The sequence below is a fragment of the Mus musculus genome, chromosome 1 (assembly GCF_000001635.26).
Source record: "Mus musculus strain C57BL/6J chromosome 1, GRCm38.p6 C57BL/6J".
NCBI classification, from domain to species: Eukaryota; Metazoa; Chordata; class Mammalia; order Rodentia; family Muridae; genus Mus; species Mus musculus.
In genome coordinates this window covers 60,026,138-60,045,273 of record NC_000067.6, presented here as the reverse complement: position 1 = coordinate 60,045,273, position 19,136 = coordinate 60,026,138, and the positions used below count along the sequence as shown (strand labels likewise).

Genomic DNA, 19,136 nt, shown 5'->3' with positions numbered 1-19,136 from the left:
TCCAATTCATTCTATGAAGCCACAATTACTCTGATACCTAAACCACACAAAGATCCAACAAAAAAAAGAGAACTTCAGACCGATTTCCCTTATGAATATCGATGCAAAAATACTCAATAACCTGGGCAGTGGTGGCGCACGCCTTTAATCCCAGCACTCGGGAGGCAGAGGAAGGAGGATTTCTGAGTTCGAGGCCAGCCTGGTCTACAAAGTGAGTTCCAGGACAGCCAGGGATACACAGAGAAACCCTGTCTTGAAAAACAAAAAACAAAACAAAACAAAAATAACCAACAACAACAACAACAACAAAGAAACCTCAATAAAATTCTTGCAAACGGAGATCTAAGATCAAATCTGGCCTGCATAGTGAGTCCCAGCATAACCAGAGCTAGAGAGTGAGAACTTGTCTCAGGAAAACAAACAAAGAACAACAATAAAAAGTCAAATTTTAAAAATTGGATCAACCAGGGAAGAGCTGTTAAAACCTGGACCTGGGGCTGTTGGAGAGATGGCTCAGAGGTTTAGAGCACTAACAGCTCTTCCAGAGGTCCTGAGTTCAAATCCCAGCAACCACATGCTGGGTGACAGCCATCTGTAATGAGATCTGATGTCCTCTTCTGGTGTTTCTGAGGAGAGCTACACTGTACTTATTTATTTTAATAAATCCTTTTTAAAAATTAAATAAATAAAAAAACCTGGAGCTGAAGGGGACTAGCAGTGATCCATCTAACACATTCTCAGCCAGGTCAGTGGGTTGCTTTCTAGCCCTGTCAGGAAGGGCAGTAGGTTCTGAAGTGGTTATGGGGCACCCAGAAGTTTCTGTCAGGTTTCTGGCTATTGGGAGGTAGAGATACTCCTGCAGGAGCTGCTGCGGCTACCTGTCAGGAGCTTTCCAGCTTCGATTACAGAGGCCTTTAATTCAAGGTCAGCAGTCCAGACTGCAGTTCACTCTTGCCATGGTTGTACTGTGGTCCTCCACACAAAGTTTTTGCCCATCTTTAGTCTTTTTCATTTTGCTCACCTGTTGCTTCGCTGACAGCTGGACTCATTCAATAGCTGTGACTACCACTCGCTCCTTGCCTGGGCTCCTCTCTGGAGCCTTAGAAAGAGCTGCGGCCCCACTGACCCATCTCAGTGTGACACAAGGAAGATCCGGAGAACTATAGTTGACCAATCATATCTGCTTCCTGCTAATTCATATTCCTCCAAGGATTTGGACTTTGAGGAGCAAGAGGAGCTATTTGACACTTTCCTAGAGGGGAAAATGTCCCAATATTGCATACAATTTCAAGTATTTGCCCATTATTTGAAATCCAAAATAGCTGTTGTAAGAATTTAAATTTATCTTAAAAGTTATAGTTCAAATCAGCCCTTTATAGAAGAAGTAGCTCTTTTTCTAGTCTAAAACTTAAAAACTTTACATACTACTTTGTAATTAATATTCTGTTTGGACCCCTTACTTCGTGTAGTTCTCCATGACCCCTCAGATGGTTATCCTAAGAGTTAAAGGGGGGGGTCGTTATCAGCCTATATATGTCATATATACAATTAATTCGTATGTTGTAAACCTTTAGGAAAGTTGAACTTGGACGTTAAAACTTGAAAAGGAAAGCACTTTGAGTTTATTATTCCTTACCAGTAATAATTTTCCATTAGCCTTATTTCCATTCCCACCCCCCCCCCCTTGGGGTTTTTTGGCTCGGACACCACTTTTGCTCTTGAAGTCAGTTATTAACAGTTGTCCCTCTTTAAACCTTTAAAGATGAGGGTGTGACGCCTCGCGTGAACACTTGCCTCGCGCCGAGCCCGAGTACTAAGTGGCAACTGAGGCGCAGAGGCAGCGAGGGGAAGGCAGGAGCCGGGAGACAAGGCCAAGCCGGTCTTCCACGCACCCACCTCGGCTGCCTCGGCTCAGTGAGGGTCCGGGACTCAGGGCCTGGCGCCCGTCACTTCTCACGAGCAAGCGACACCCAGGGCGCGCGGCCTCCGCGGGCGGAGAGAGGCGCCGGGGCGCGCAGAGCGGAGCCGAGCGGAGCCGCCGCGCGCAGGGCCGCGGGTTTAAATCTCCCGCCGCCGAGCCCCCCACCTCGGCGCACCGGCGCGGCGGGCGCGGGCTCGCGGGCTCGCGGGCGGCGGCTGGGCCGGTGCGCGGAAGAGCTCAGCGCGGCCCGAGCGGCGAGGAGCGGCGCGGCTCCGGCGGCGCGGTGAGGGTCCGGGGTCTGGCCCTCCGCTCCCTCAGGGCGGCGGGCGGCGGTGGCCAAACCTGGTTCCCATGACGACGGCGGGCGGGGGCGCGGGCCGCGCGCTCTCCGTGGGCCGGCCTCAGGCGGCGGCCTCGGCGGACCCGACCCGTCCGCGGCGGGGGCGTCTCCTGCGCTCCCTCCAGGGGAAGGAAGCCGCGGCCTGAGGCCGGCCTGGGCGCTCCCGATACGGGGCAGATGCTCACAGCCCTGCGTGCTTTCCTGCTGGCTGCCTATGTACGTCGCGCTTAATTTATTACTATTATTGTCCTGTTGTGGGATGTCTTCAGAACAGACCAATTGCGAGATGGACGTGGTGAGAACAGAACCTAAGCAAAGCTGCGGGTCGTGGTGATGTCGGAATGCATCACCTCGCGGGGGGTGTCGGTGCACAAAGCCTCCTCTCCCAGGTGGGGACCCCAGCATCACCGCACGGATTCGGCTGGGGAAAAGCAGGCCAGGTGTCTCTGACCACTGACCTCACCTGGGTGATGATGCAGGCAGCCGATACCTGATGCTCTAAGAAAAATGGAGACGGGAAAAACAATCCTGCTTGGCGTCCTACCCGTGAGCTGTGGGCTTGCCAGTAGTGTGTGTGAATCGGGGATGCCATATAATGTATGATCTTCATGCACAAAACACACAACCTGCTAGCAACTCTGGGTCGCTGAAATAGTTTGTGGGGAGATGATGTTTCCCTGCGGTTTGGGCTCTAAGTATTTAAGTATTGGATTATTTGATTCTGGCTTAAGCGAAGTTTTGTAAAGTAATATTGTAAATACATCAATATTTAGCAGCTACAGGTACCTCATTCTTTAATGGAAATTAATTATATCTTTCAGTTATACATTTACTGGCCAAGAAAACATCTCCTAATGGTGGATATATATATATTTTATATGACCAAAGTTAAAAAATCATCTTATATTATCAGTTCATAACATTACCAGTTTTCTTTGAACTTTCTGTACTTATTTTAATAATGTGAAATGGGTTGTACATGTAGGTATTAAAAATAGCAAAGCACTGTCTAATTACCAGCAATCCTAACTGCTAGAGAAATCATTATAAGCTTTAAAAAAAGATTTATCTATTTATTTCATGTATGTAGGTATACTGTCACTGTCGTCAGACACATCAGAAGTTGGCATCGGATGCCCATTACAGATGGTTGTAGCCACCATGTGGTTGCTGGGAATTGAACTCAGGACCGCTGGAAGAGCAGTCAGTACTCTTAACCACTGAGCCATCTCTCCAGCCCTAGAGAAATCATTATAATCTTAGAGTTAGAAGGGTGATGAGATCCCAGTTCAAAAAACAAAACTAAACATGAGACTGATGGGAAAAGCAGAAATCCATATTTTCATTGTAGATGTTTGTCATGAAAATTAAATTTATTCCAATGACTGAAGTAAGACCAAATATCAAAATGTGCAACATAATAGACTACATTGTTTTATACTAACAAACTCTGGTTTTCTGTAGTACATACACTGAGTAAAATCTTATTTTTAACTTCTTTAAATCTGTATTATTTATATTTTCTTTAGCAACAGAAGGGATGTGTAAAGGACTTTAAAATATTTCTGAAATTGGAGATTCTCTTTACGTGAAGTAACTTTTGTTACCGTTTTCCCATTGGTCATTTGGTCATTTTCATTTATCATTTACATTTTGCCTTTTTTTCCAGTTGGCTTTTTTTTTTTTTAAATCAGCTTACATTAAGTTTTACCTTTTTTCTGTAGTAAAACGTTCAGATTTCTGTTTAGGTCCAGTGTTTATAATTAAAAATCAGTTACCACCTATACACATCTTATTATTTTACCATTGTTGGCTCCTTTATAGAACACTAAGAAAAAAAGTTTAAAAGGTAGCTAAAAAGAAGACTAATGTAACATTTACAAAAGCCAACATTACCAACTATTAACATTTTGTTATATTTCTTTTTGGTATTTTATTTTCTCTTGTTTTGGGTTTTTTGTTTGTTTGGTTTTTTTGTTTGTTTTTGTTTTTGTTTTTTTTGAGACAGGGTTTCTCTGTGTAGCTCTGGCTGTGCTGGAACTCCCTCTGTAGACCAGGCTGGCCTCGAACTCAGAAATCCTCCTGCCTCTGCCTCCCAAGTGCTGGGATTAAAGGCGTGTGCCACCACACCCGGCCCAAGTATGTTTTTTATATTATCATTTCCAGATTTGTACTTTGGGGGTTGTGATAGTTCCAGATGTTGACATTCTAGCTGATGGTGTTTGGAATTGTATTTTGATATTATGGCCTCATTATAACTTTGGCCAGGCATAAGTCGGTTCTGTTCTAAGCCACCACAATGAAGAAGCTACATAATTCTTGTAGTAGAGTGGGAAAAATATTACTTGTAGTTTTCAAGACAGGAACTCCTGATCCTCCTGCTTTTACCTCCTAAATGGCAGGTTTATGGGTGCTTGTGTGCAGCATACATACACACACATACACACACACACACATACACACACATACACACACACACATACACACACACACATACACACACACATCAAGCCCACCTAAAAGTCGTATTAAGTGTGTGATACCTTAAGTCTAAAAAGTTGCGGATTTTATTTGAGAATACATTACTAATAGCTAAAAAGGGCTAACCCAGCCTTCATCCAGCATGGTTGGTTTGGTGGGAGAAGTCTTTGCCTCCATGGCTACTGACTGATTTGGTGGTGTTGCTGAGTTGCTGAAGTTTAGAGTGGCTGTAACTGTAACAATTTTGGGCTTTTTGTTTGTTTTTGTTATTTTTTTAATATAGGTGAAGCTTGCTATGCCAGTTAACTGTTTTTTGGTTTTGTTTGTTTTTGTTTAGGTGGGCTTGATGTGAGAGAGAGAGTGTGTGTGTGTGTGTAGTTATTTTTTTAATATATGTGAAGTTTGCTATGCCAATTAACTGTTTTTTGGTTTTGTTTGTTTGTTTGTTTTGAGACAGGATTCTCTGTGTAGCCCTGGCTGTCCTGGAACTCATTTTGTAGACCAGGCTGGCCTTGAACTCAGAAATCTGCCTGCCTCTGCCTCCCAAGTGCTGGGATTAAATGCATGTGCCACCACTGACCAGCACCAATTAACTCTTTTAGGAATGATTTGTCTATGGCTTGCAATACTAACAGTGCCTGATAGCATAGCAGCACTTTTTCAGTATAGGGCTGGCCCTTCAAACCCTGCATCTGCCTTATCAGCTAAACTTGTGTGACATCCTAAGTCTTTTGTTATTTCATCAGTGTCCTCTGTATCTTCACTAAGTCTCAAGAAGCCATTCCTTACCCAATGTTTTGTCATGAGATTGCTGTAACTGGCTACAGCTGCAGGCTCCACACCCAGCTGTAGTTCTCTTGTTACATTTGTCACATCTGCAGTTACATCAAGAGTTACTTCTCTTGATTGGTCAAAGTCATTTAAGAGTTCAGATAACTCTTCCAGACAACGGTTAGTATGGATATTTGATCTCTTCTCCTAAGTCCTAGATCAAAGCATCTAATATGCTGACTTTTTGAAAGGTCATTATGTAATTTCCTGGGTCTGTCATAGGAATGGATGCCACAGATCGGTAAAGTGTGTTTCTTTCTTTCTTTCTTTTTTTTTTTTAAGTGTGTTTCTTTAACAGTAAGAGTTAAAAGTTGAAAGGACTCTTTGATCTGCTGGGTGCAGAATGGATGCTATGTTAGCAAATGTGAAATCAACATGAATTTCATTGTAAGTCCCCATCAGAGCTCCTGGTGGCTAGGTGTGTTGCCAATGACCACTTAAAAAGTAGTGGTTTTGTTTTTTAATACAAATATAAGATGGTATGTCACTATGCTGCTCAGGCTCAAGCAATCCTCCTGCCTCAGCAGCTGGGACAACGGAAACATACTACTGTTCCCAGCTTACCAGCAATATTTTGAAAGGATTCTTTCCTGAACAGTGGTGTATTAGTCAGGGTTCTCTAGAGTCACAGAACGTATGGATAGTCTCTAGATAATAAAGGAATTTATTGATGACTTACAGTCGGCAGCTCAATTCCCAACAATTGTTCAGTCGCAGCTGTGAATGGAAGTCCAAGGATCTAGCAGTTACTCAGTCTCACGCAGCAAGCAGGCAAAGGAGCAAGAGCAAGAGCTAGACTCCCTTCTTCCAATGTCCTTATATTGTCTCCAGCAAAAGGTGTAGCCCAGATTAAAGGTGTGTTCCACCACACCTTTAATCCCAGATGAAAGGCATAGCCCAGATTAAAGGTGTGTTCCTTAACTCGGAGATTCAATCTTCTGGAATCCATAGCCACTATGGCTCAAGATCTTCAAACCAAGATCCAGATAAGGATCTCCAAGCCTCCAGATAAGGGTCACTGGTGAGCCTTCCAATTCCGGATTGTAGTTCATTCCAAATATTGTCAAGTTGACAACCAGGAATAGCCACTACAAGTGGCTTCAGCAGTAGGATTAAAACAGTTGACAAACAGGGCTGTGAATATAGGCCCTGTCACCCAGGCTTAGTCTCATTAGACAGCATAGTTGAAGTAAATGTACTATGACTCTGTGTGTGTGTGTGTGTGTGTGTGTGTGATGTAAATGTCTTTGGGGAGGGGTTGACTAGGTATATATGTTATATAGGTGATATATTCATGTCTATATCAACAATTTCCTTTTAAGCAATTTTAAGTTCAGAGCATTAACTATATCTACATGTTGTGGACATATATATGACAATTGCCTTGGTTTGGTTTTTTCTGTGTTACCCTGGCTGTCCTAGAACTAGGTCTGTAGACTAGGCTGATCTCAAACTCAGAGATCTGCCCGCCTCTGTCTCCTGAGTGCTGGGATTGAAAGGCCTGAGCTTCCACTGCCCAGCAATGTAACTATGACCATTGTCAATTCCAAGAAAATTAGCTTACCCCTATCCATCTCTAAATGATACCAGGAGTCTCTTAGCATTTTTGTAAACATTTTATTTATTTATTTATTTATTTATTTATTTATTTATTTATTTTTAAAGATGTATTTATTTTATGTATGGGAGTATACACTGTAGCTGTACAGATGGTCATGAACCTTCATGTGGTTGCTGGAAATTGAATTTTTAGGCCCTCTGCTCGCTCTGGTCAGCCTTGCTTGCTCTGACCCAAAGGTTTATGTATTATTATACATAAGTACACTGTAGCTGACTTCAGACACATCAGAAGAGGGCATCAGATCTCATTACGGATGGTTGTGAGCCACCATGTGGTTGCTGGGATTTGACTCCGGACCTTCAGAAGAGCAGTCAGTGCTCTTAACCACTGAGCCATCTCTCCAGCCCCTCTGGGTTTTTCTGTCTTCACCTGTGTCTAGCTTGTTCTCTCTGCAACCTGTTTCTGTAAAACTGGCCTGGTAAAACTGCCACACACCACACACACACACCTACCCCCCCTTTCTTGTGCATATTCATTCTCTCTCTCTCTCTCCCCTTCCCCCTCCTCCTCCCCTCCCCCTCTCTCTCTCCCTGCCTCTCTTTCTTGTGCATTCCTGAGAGTTGGGTATGTCCTATCTCTGACTTATTCTGTCAAATATTTCTCCGACTTGTTACTTTAGTTGCCCCTCAATTAGACCTCACTTTCAAACATGGCTTCTTTCTCCTTCAAACTAATCTTACCTTCATTGCTAAGGAATAAAGGTGTGTGCTAAGGTTGTGTCTGCATTCTAACCAGATCACACAGATCTGGAAGGCCTCTGGATGTGATTCCTTGCCAGAGCATCCATGTTGCTGGATTAAACTTCCTCTACACACTCTGACCAAAGGCACTTTAGAGGAGGAAAGGGTTATTTTACTTACATTTCAAGTCACAGTCCATCACTGAGGGAAGTCTGGGTAGGAGCACACGTAAAACCTAAAGTGGAAGCTATGGAGGAACATTGCATGTTGACTCACTTACCGTTCATATCAGACATAGCGACTGGCCAATCTGATGGAAGCTTTTTTTTTTTTTTTTGAGACAGGGTTTCTCTGTGTAGCCCTGCGATCCACCTGCCTCTCTCTGCCTTGTGAATGCTGGTATTAAAGGTGTGCAAAAGGTGTGTAACACAATGCCCAGCTGACGGAGGCAGTTCAAGGAACCCGAGGTTCCCCCTTTTCCGCTGACTCTAGGTTGTAGCAGGTTGACAGCTGGAGCTAACCAGGACAGTGTTACAGAGATGGCATCTTTCCTTCTCCTGAATTAGAGTTGAATGTGTCCGCACAAACCTGCCTTTCCAGCACTCAGTAGATGGAGGCAAGAGAATCCAGGCCAGCTCAATGTAGAAGGCAAGAACCTGTCTCAAGAATGAAGCAAAAAGCGACAATCTCATAAACCAGATTGGTAACTACAAACCGTGTTTCCCCTGCAGCTTCCTCGCCTCTCCATAACTTTATCAAATTGAAGGGAGGTGAGGCTTCTCCTGGATTAGGCTTTGGTAAGAGATATTTAGCTGGTATGATCTGTCCAAACCTCTAGACCTGTTTCTGTCGTCTTAGTTTGCTCTCTCGTTATTTGTGTGTCCACTGGGGCAGCACTTGGACTTTACTCCAAGAGTGTTTGCTTTCCAGCAAAAGTTTCTAGAAAGATCTAAGCATGGCACCAAGGGACATGTTGGGACCCTTTTTTAAGTTTAGTGCTCATGCATCTAACACAGTGACTCTGATGGCACCTTGGCCTGTTTTTTAGAACACCATAGGGAAGAATTGGTTTCCTATGGAACTGCCAGGCACACACTGGGGGGATAGAAATGTATCATCTGACGCCCTCTTCTGGTGCAGCTACAGTGTAATTAGATATAATAAATAATCTTTCAAAAAAGAAAAAAGAAATGTACTGTCTCATATGTGGAAGTGTAGACGAGGGGGCAGAAAGGCTTGGGGAATTCACCCCCAGGACAGCACCTGGGGTTCCCAACTGGGGTACTCAGCAGCCTGGTATGATTTCTGGAGTTGATAGAGTCAGAGCCTTGGCCCTGAGTAGGCAGGGCTACCTGACCTCAATCAACCAATTAAACTGACAGATAAACAAGGGGAACAAAAGAGTGTTTGCTTTCCTTGACAGGCAGCTGTTGAGTGTAGGGGCCAGCTCTCAGCTTGTAGCTTCTAACCTAGCTCTCTCACTTTAATTCCTAGCACCTGATTTACAGTGAGATCTGCCACTTGTACTTTGCTGGAAGGTTGGGAGTCCACTACAGGATTATTAGCTGGGGCTGGAGCTGGCTCAACAGTTAAAGAGCATTGACTGCTCTTCCAGAGGTCCTGAGCTCAATTCCCAGCAACCATATGGTGGCTCACAACCATCTGTAGTGGGATATGATGCTCCCTTCTGGTGTCTCTGAAGACAGCTACAGTGTACCTTTTTATTTTTTATTTTTTTAAGGAATTATTTATTATTTATATGTAAGTACACTGTAGCTGTCTTCAGACACTCCAGTAGAGGGCGTCAGATGTCATTTCAGGTGGTTATAAGCCACCATGTGGTTGCTGGGATTTGAACTCAGGACCTTCATAAGAACAGTCAGTGCTCTTACCCGCTGAGCTATTTCTCCAGCCCCCAACAGTGTACTAATGTACATAAAATCAATAAAAAAATTTTTTAAAGTATTATTAGCTGTCGCAATTCTATAACTGTCTTGCCCCAGGGAAAGAGAGTGATCTAGGGGAAGAGTTGATGGCTGGGGCAGTCAGACATCCATTTACTTAGTTGACTGTATGTATGGCTGAGGTTCATTGTACCCTAAGCTACTTGTAATTGTAGTCACAGCTCACCATATGTTGTGTGATTTCTTCTGGGGAGACATCTGTTCACTCTAGATGGCACTCATCATGTTTCTGTTCACTCATGGCAGAAACAAGTGATTCAGCCCAAGTCTAGCTCAGGGACCCAGAGCTTCTCTGAGGATGTTTACAGATAGGAGGTTAACTGCTCAGAATTAACTGTTTTTGTACCCGGGGGAGAGGAAGGGCTCATGAGTCCTGTGTGTTGCCTTGTGAGCCCTTCATGTTCATTTCTATGTGCTTCATGAACCCTTTCAACAACCCTCATCTTCCATAGGAGAACATGAGCAGAACTAATCTTGTGAGGATTTCTTGAGGGTGATCATACTTGCTCTGATGGCAATGGGGAAGGACAGCATTCCATAATACCATAACATATAACAATAATGATAAAAGTTCAATGCTGAAAGGTTTAGCAGAACGTGACACAAACACAGCATAAGCACACGCTGCTGGGGAAATGATGCTGGTTGGTACAGTGTGAAGGGCGGGGTAGCAAAACCTAAATATCCTAAGATGCATTTATGCCTTCATATCTAATAGGCATACTTGTATATATTTTAAATATTCTTTGTATTGTGATTTGAGATAATGCCAAGTCTAAAGACAGTGTATATCCATCAACAATAAACAGGCCCCACCCAAACAAGAGTGTTAGATTGCCATTCCTGTTATCGTCCAGCTAGGAGACAATTCCCTATGACCGTCTTTGCCCCTCAGCACCTGACACAGCACTTGCTTTTCCTCCATGCAGAACTAGGTCTCCAACTCAGGGTCTCACAACATTCCAGGCAGTTTCTCTCAGAGAGTTACACCTTTACCCTCACTTTTACCATCTTCTGACAGCATTTGTTACTGTCTTTGAAGCTGAGGGAACTTCCTTCACAGGCATCCCAGTCGGGATCATTAGGAGTTTTAGTGTAGGCTGTCTTTCCCCTTTAGTGTTATATTCAGTTATTCCAAGTATCTGCATCTCTCTGTCCAGCTGTCCAGCGTTATTACTTCTTAGATCTGCCGTCCTTGATCTAACCGTGCTGTTCATTTCAAGCCCCCTTACCACCTTTGCACTTTTGAACCTCCCCAGCAGCTCTCCACACAGTGGTTCTGCCTGTTTGTTATGTCCTTCAAATCCTATAGGCCTTTCCTGTCCTTTTTCTTTGCTTGTTTTGGAGACAGGGTCTCTCTGTGTAGCTCCAGCTGTCTTGAAACGCTGCTCTGTAAACTAGGCTGGCCTTGAACTTGGAGATCCACTGTCCTCCGTGCTGGGGTTAAAGGTGTGCATCACCATACCCAGCTGCTTTTTCTCACCTCTTGTTTCTCTCAAATGTCAGGAACAGTTGTATGGAGTTATCTTGTATTTATCTGCACCAGCTCTTCAAACTTGTATTTTATGGAACTAATTTTCGAGAATTTTAAACGTTGCTGTTATGGTGGTTTCTTTTTCTTTCATGTAGTGCTGCTTTTTCTTGTCATTTGTTTTGTACATTATTTATTGTTGAATGAGGCCATCCTGTTCTGTTCTGATCTTTGCCTGAGTGGTATGAGCAGAGCCACCGTCAGCCCTTCCTGTTCACCTGGCGTTTGGAGGGCTCCTGTGGAGTCTGCACTGGACACTGGGTGCTGAGGATTGTCCTCTGCTGTGATTGGCTGCTGGGTGCTTCAGTTCCCAAGGGTTCTGGAGGCTGACAAGGCTGGCTGACAGTGGGTTCATTTCGGTCTGATGTGCTTCCTGTGTGTCTCTGTTTTCTACATAACGATGCCTTGCCTCTGAGCAAGAATTATTTTTAAACATTCCATAAGCTGCCCTGAATTTTAGGGTGCCCAATCCTTCTTGCCTTTTTAATCCTGAGGTTAAAACTAAAGCATTTGGACTGATGGATTATTTTTTATTATTTTTTGCATTTTTTATTAGGTATTTTCTTCATTTACATTTCCAATGCTATCCCAAAAGTCCTCCCTTTCCCCCCACTCACTCCCCTACCCACCCACTCCCACTTCTTGGCCCTGGTATTCCCCTATACTGGGGCATATAAAGTTTGCAATACCAAGGGGCCTCTCTTTCCAGTGATGGCTGACTAGGCCATCTTCTGCTACATGTGCAGCTAGAGACACGAGCTCTGGGGGTACTGGTTAGTTCATATTGTTGTTCCACCTATAGGGTTGCAAACCCCTTTAGCTCCTTGGGTACTTTCTCTAGCTCCTCCATTGGTGGTCCTGTGTCCCATCCAATAGCTGACTGTGAGCATCCACTTCTGTGTTTGCCAGGCACTGGCATAGCCTCACAAGAGACAACTATATCAGGGTCCTTTCAGCAAAATCTTGCTGGTGTATGCAATAGTGTCTGTGTTTGGAGGCTGATTAGGGGATGGATCCCTGGGTGCAGCAGTCTCTAGATGGTCCATCCTTTCAGGTCTGGGGATACAGGTGCAGCCACTATTCCCAGCATTTATGTGGGTTCTGTCATAACCATGTGAAGAGGTCATGTGACAAGGAACCAAAGACAAGCAAAGCATATGAGATAGGCCTGGGGGTATGCATCAGAAGGGCTCCTACACCTACCAAATGAATTCCAGAAGGGTGTGGAGAGGTCTGTTGTATAAACACTTAATCCTGACCCAGGGTTTCTATACCATTTTGGACCATTTAGTTCCCAGATAAAAAAGCACACACAACCTTTATATTTACAATAAGCCTTAAATAGTCCAAAAGTTAGACAGCTTCCTACCTTCTATGCTGTTAGAATCTACTTTCCTATCGATAACACCAACTTATTAGAATCTACTTTCCTATCAATAACCTATCGATAACCCTGAGTTATTACTTATTATTATGTTTCATCTGGGCTGCTCTTAACTCCAATTAGCCAGTCCTCAGGGCCACGTTCTCTTCACTCCTAACCCATGGTGGCTTCTTCCTCCTCCTGTACCTTCTTCCACCATCCCAAAGCTCTCGAAACCTAAACCCCACCAATGTTTCTTCTGCCCAGCTATTGTCTGTCAGCATCTTTATTATTTACCAATCAGAAATAACTTGGAGATACTCAGCATCTACATTGGACTCTCTGTATCTGGAGCAACTAGTCTTAGGGGCCCCAATTAGCATTAGAATACAAGCAGCATTAGGCCAACCCATTACTCACTGCCAAAAACATAAATAATAAACTTTGTACTTAAAACAGAGAAACCCTGTCTTGAAAAACAAAACAAAACAAAACAAGACAGGATTAATATTTTGCCTCCCGTCTTCCTTCCTAGTCACTGGGATGACACTGAGGCAAGCACATAATCAGAGCAAAACAAACAGCGCTTGTGTGCTCAAGGCAGCAAATGCCAGAGACACCCTGGGAACATGAGGGATTTTAGTATTCCTGGAAGAGAACGTGACAATAAATTTTTTTTGACTGAAAGCAAAATAGAGAAACAATATCCATAAAGCAAACTGCTATAAATAAGGTAGTCTGTTTTCCCAGGAGATCTATGGGCTAGCAATAATAGATAATTAGTCACTCTCCTGTACACACCCAATAGCTAGCCAAAAGACTAGCTGAGTTTTCCCTTTGGTAAGGGGAAATGGCTATTCTCTAAAGAAATTAGGAGTCATCTGGGGCCAGCAAGGTGGCTCAGCAGGTGAGGGCTCCACCCCAAGCCCAACAGAAGAGGAAGACCAGCTCCTACAAGTTTTCCTCTGACATCCATGTACAAAAAATAGCCTAGCCAGATGTTAGCATTTCTGAAAGTACCTTAATCATTCATTCTGAGCTTTATGTCTTAAAATGTCTTCATTTTCTTATTTTGTCTCTGTGCAGCCCGGGGTAGTTTGGAACTTATAATATTCCTGCCTCAACCTCTTAGTCCTTTTATTTCAGGTGTGCACTCTCACAGTGGCTTATTTTTAACAGCTTCATAAATGTAGAATTATGGGTTAATATGGTTTGGTTTATTTGTTTGGTTTTCTTTTCACTATCTTTAAGTATAGCTTTTTTCCCCCCCCCCTTCTTAAACAGAGTTTCTCTGTGTAGCCAGGGTTGTTCTGAAACTTGCTCTGTAGACCAGGCTGGCCTCTAGAGATTGGCTTGCCTCTGTCTCACAAGTGCCTGGATTAAAGCTGTGCACCACCACCACCAGGCTTTCTATTTTACTTAACTTTACTATTTTATTGAGAACCCACCTCTTATCTGTATTTTTGTTTCATTGTGTTTTTATTTTCTTTCTCCCCTGCCCCCCTGGACAGGGTTTCTCTCTGTTGCCCTAGCTGTCCTGCAACTCTGTAGAGGCCTTGAGCTCACAGAGATCCTCCTGTCTCTGCCTCCTGAGAGCTGAAATTAAAGGTGTGTTCCATCATTGCCAAGTTTCATTGTTTTTCAATATAAATTTTCTTATCTGGACTGGTAGTTTCTGTCTGTTATCTCAACTCTTAAGATGTTGAGGCAGGAGCATCACCATGAGTTCAAAGTCAACTTGATCTACATAGTAAGTTAGTGAGTTCCAGATCAGCCTGAGCTACAGAGTGAAATCTCTTTAAAAATTATAATAATAATACTTTTTTCTATTTTCATAGCATTTTCTTTGCTATTTTTCCTGTCTTTGGATTTAAACAGTTTGTCTATGATGTACCTATTTATAATTTTATTTGTATTATCTTATGTAGGTTTATCCACCTCATTGCATTTATACGTCATGACTGACACAAGTGTGAGGGCTGTCGTGTTTCTTGAGTGTTTCTTTCCCACCCTGTCTTGCCTTTTTCTCTTGGCTGTTCTCTTCCACACTGCTTGTGCCTCTCTTCTGAAATCTGATCCTGTTTGTGGGTCTCTTTGATTTTATGTCTGTTGTCTTCACTTTGCTCTTAGGCCATTTCAGACAGTTTTACTTACTTGTTAATTATTTAAACAGAGTCTCACTTTGTATCCCAGGCTGCCTTGACCATGAGATCCTCCTGCCTCAGTCTCCCAAGTATTGGAATTATACCACACTGGCTAGCTAGTCAACTTTTAAAATTCATTTATTTTATGTGTAGATGTTTTGCCTGCATGTAATTATGTACACCAAGTGTATGTGCATGTTTTTACATGTATCACGTGCACTCCTGGTGAGTTTTCTGAAACTGGAGTTACAGATGGTTGTGAGCTGCCAGGTGGGTGCTGGGAATTGAGCCCAGATCCTCTGGAAGAGCAGCCAGTGCCCTTAACTGTTAAGCCATCTCTCCAGACCATCTAGCTGGTTTTTAATCTACTTGAACTTTGCAGCTGGAGTCTCTGACTTGTTTCAATATTTTCTATAGATTATTGTCTATGTACCACTTGGTATTGTTGTCTATGTTAAATCTTGGTATATATATGTGTGTGTGTGTGTGTGTGTATATATATATATATATATATATATACACACACCAAGATTTAACAAAAACTATATATATATATATATATATATATATATGTACATATATATGTGTGTATGTGTATATATATATGTATATGTGTATATATATATACATATATATATATATAGTTTTTGTTTGTTTGTTTGTTTGAGACAGGGTTTCTCTGTATAGCCCTGGCTGTCCTGGAACTCACTCTGTAGCCCAGGTTGGCCTTGAACTCAGAAATCCACCTGCCTCTGCCTCCCAAAGCTGGGATTAAAGGCATGTGCCACCACTGCCCGGCTTTGGTATATATTTTTAAGATCTGCTATGGCATCTCCTTATTTTTATTCCTTCGTGTCTTTTTTTTTTTTTTTTTTTAGGTGAATGTCACATCATACGTGATTGAGTTGGATTCTGGCTTTTAGCTTTTCAGGACTTTATCTTTTAATTAAATTTGATTTTTACATTAACGGGGATTGAACCCAGGGCCTCATATGTGCAGACAACACTCTGATGCCGAGTGCTAGACTTTTTTATGGCCCAGGAGGCTTTGTGTTTAAAAAGAAGTCTGTGTGTCGTTTTAAATAACACAGTCATGCTCTAGCATTGGTGCTGCTAGGCCAGGTCTCCTTACTCTCACTCCTCTCTGTGATGTTTAGCGTGCTGGGTTTTGCTTGCTCTTGTTTGGCCCTGGAAATTTAGAAATTAGCCTTCTTTTAACTTAATTAGTGCTTCAGAATAAAAGGGAAATGAACCTGGGTGTTTGGAGAGTGTTTGCTTGTTCGTTTGTTTGTTTTTCCAGCAAGGGAAAATACAATGACTGAGTCACCTGCTTCTCTGTTGTCCCCAGTTCACAGGACTAGGTTGGGCTCTGGTATCAAACAATTATTATTGTTTCTTTCTTAGCATCTTTACAAAATGCTTTGCATGCGTCATTTCCTCATATGTAACTATGTCAACTGTGTTAAAGCAGTCACTGAGACGTCTGCTTTGATGATGTCTCTTCCATAGCAGGTCTCCTTCTTATTTATTTTACTTTTGTTTGTTTGTTTTTCAAGACAGGGTTTCACTGTGTAGCCCTGGCTATCCTGGAACTTGCTTTGTAGACCAGCTCAGAGATCTGTCTGCCTCTGCCTCCGAAGTGCTAGGATTAAAAGCATGAACCACCGCCGGGCTCATTTTTATTGTTTTGTTGGATATTAAAGTATTTCTTTACTATTTAAAGAAGTGCATGTATCCAAATCTTTACATATAACAATAGGTACAGAACAGCTTTGTAAAGATGTGATAGTTATAGGAAATGTGTGCGTATAAATTTCTTCATTTTCCAGTATACTGCAAAGTAAAAAAATTAGTGATAAGCTAAGATATGTTTACTAGTAGATATTAATCAAATAGAATTATTTCTAGCCATAATTATAAAATCTTAACAATTTATCAGCTTTGCTTCATAACCAAAATATAGTAATATTAATCTCTTATCTTTGTCTAGTTATAACTATAAAATAAACTTAGATCATATAAAGCAAGCATTATGCTTATATTTAATATCATTTTGGTTTGTCAATAAAATACATACTAGTTAGATATTTATTATGTTTTTAAGTATATTTTTAATCTATGGGTAAGTTTTTGAAAGAAGCCTAATTTTAGTCTGTTTTAGTTACTCCATGGATTCCTCTGAGCAACTCAGAGCAGAAGATAACCAGTCAGTAGTGAGCAGAATGCAGAAGAACTACTGGAGAACTAAACAAGTCTTTATCAAAGCGACGGGAAAGAAGGAGGACGAGCATGTGGTTGCATCCGATGCAGAACTGGACGCTAAGTTGGAGGTAAGTGTGAAGGCTCTGTGTGCTGCATGGGGCTCCAGCAGGGACTGGAGCAAACTTTTACACCAGAATAGCGTTACTATTGCTGTGATAAAACACTATGACCAAAAGCAAGATGGGGAGGAAAGGGTTTGCTGGGCCTACACCTCCACATCTGTAGTTCATCACTGAAGGAAGTCAGGATAGGAACCCAAACAGGGTGGGACCCGCAGGCAGGAGCTGATGCAGAGGCCATAGGAAGTACTGCTTAGTGGCTTGCTCAGCCTGCTTGCTTATAGAATTTGGGACTACCAACCCAGGAATTACTCTACCCACAATGTGCTGGGCCTTCCCTGTCAATAATTTAAGAAAAATGCCCCTGATACTTTCCTACAGCCCCATCTTATGGAGATATTTTCTCAGCTGAGGCTTCCTTCTCTTAGAAGACTCTAGCTTGTGTCAAGTTGGCATAAACTAGCAGCACAGGGGTAAAGGCAGCTTTGCTACAAGATGTTTAGCCGTGACTGTCATTAAGAGACACCTATTACAGATCACAGTTATTATGAATAGAACATTTGCAGAACTGGTAATAAAACTAGGAATTGAGTAATTTCCTGACATACTTGTTGTAGTCTCAAGTTCAATATTAACTAACAATTAAAATCCCAGTTGAGATAGTACATTCATTATAGGTTGTGTTGTATTTCATAGCCCTCTAATATTGTCTATACCTCACTGAAATAAATTACTTGGTACCAAATGGCAAATGATAATAGAGTTTTTGTTTTTATTATTTACTTGTGGCTTTTTATGTTTTGTGGTCCTGGGAATGAACCCAGGGCCTTTTCTTCCTCTCCTTCTCCTCTTCCTCTTTACCTTCTTCCTCTTCCTCTTTACCCTCTTCCTCCTTCCTCTTCCTTCTCCTCTTATTCCTCCCCCTCCTCCTTTTTTTTTTTTGAGTCAGGGTCTCACAGTGTAGCCCTATCTGCCCCGAACTCACTCTGTACACCAGGCTAGCCTTGAACTCAACAGATTTCTGCCTAGGCTTGTCTCCTGAGTACTAGAATTAAAGGTGTGTGCTACACAGCCCTCCTGAACCCATGTTCTTGTGCATGTAAGGCAAGCATTCTTACTCTCCTACTGAGCTGTCTCCAGACACACTGAAGACCCCACTTTTTTTTTTTAAAGACATCTTGCTATTTATGTATGTTCAGGCTGGCCACATAGCAGTTCACAACTGTCTCTAACTCCACTTCCAGGAGATCTGATACCCTCATACATGCAGGCAAAAACATCAATGCTCATGACATAAAAATAAATACATTTTTAAACAAACAAGCAAGCAAACTAGATGTGTATCCCAAGCTGGCCTCAAATTCATCAATTCTGTCTCTGCTTTGTAGGACTAGATTATAGGTCTGTATGCCTGGCTTGTTTCCACTAAGAGACAAAGTTATTGGAACATGTTCTAATATCCTGCTTAAACTCCTTTTTAAGTAAAAGAACCATTTTCCTGAAGTAAATTTAAACCTTGTATTAAAAATGAAAAGAGTGCCGGGTTTGGTGGCGCACGCCTTTAATCCCAGCACTTGGTAGGCAGAGGCAGGTGGATCTCTGAATTCGAGGCCAGCCTGGTCTACAGAGTGAGTTCCAGGACAGCCAGGGCTACACAGAGAAACCCTGTCTCAAAAAACAAAAAGCAAAAGAAAAAAAAAAAAGAAAAAAAAAAGAGTATGCTGGCTGTGGTGGCACACACCTATAGTCCTAGCACTCTGGAGGAAGAGACAGATGAATGGATGTTGAGTTTAACCAGTCTGGTCAGAGTTGAGTTCCAGACAGCCAGGGCTACACAGAGAAACCCTGCCTCAAAAATAAATAAATAAATAAATAAATAAATAAATAAAATAAAATAAAAAAAAGAAGCACTTACTATTTGTTGCAAAGTAGTCCTTAT

The 19,136-nt window shown here is 42.3% G+C and overlaps 1 protein-coding gene across 17 annotated transcripts in view; it reads left to right on the top strand.

The window, feature by feature from the left end:
• Positions 1-1,792: 1,792 nt before the first annotated feature.
• Positions 1,793-19,136, top strand: part of Ica1l (islet cell autoantigen 1-like) — a 57,686-nt gene continuing 40,342 nt past the window's right edge. For 2 of the 17 annotated variants that reach the window (XM_030242896.1, XM_017312240.2), the window contains exons 1-2: positions 1,793-2,204; positions 17,038-17,206. In XM_030242896.1, the coding sequence (XP_030098756.1) occupies positions 17,045-17,206 (162 nt within the window). In that variant the 5' untranslated portion in view covers positions 1,793-2,204; positions 17,038-17,044. Of the gene's footprint in view, positions 2,557-2,626; positions 2,651-17,027; positions 17,207-19,136 lie in introns of those variants that run through there. The other 15 variants (XM_030242894.1, XM_030242897.1, NM_001357296.1 and 12 more) reach the window with 13 other exon arrangements.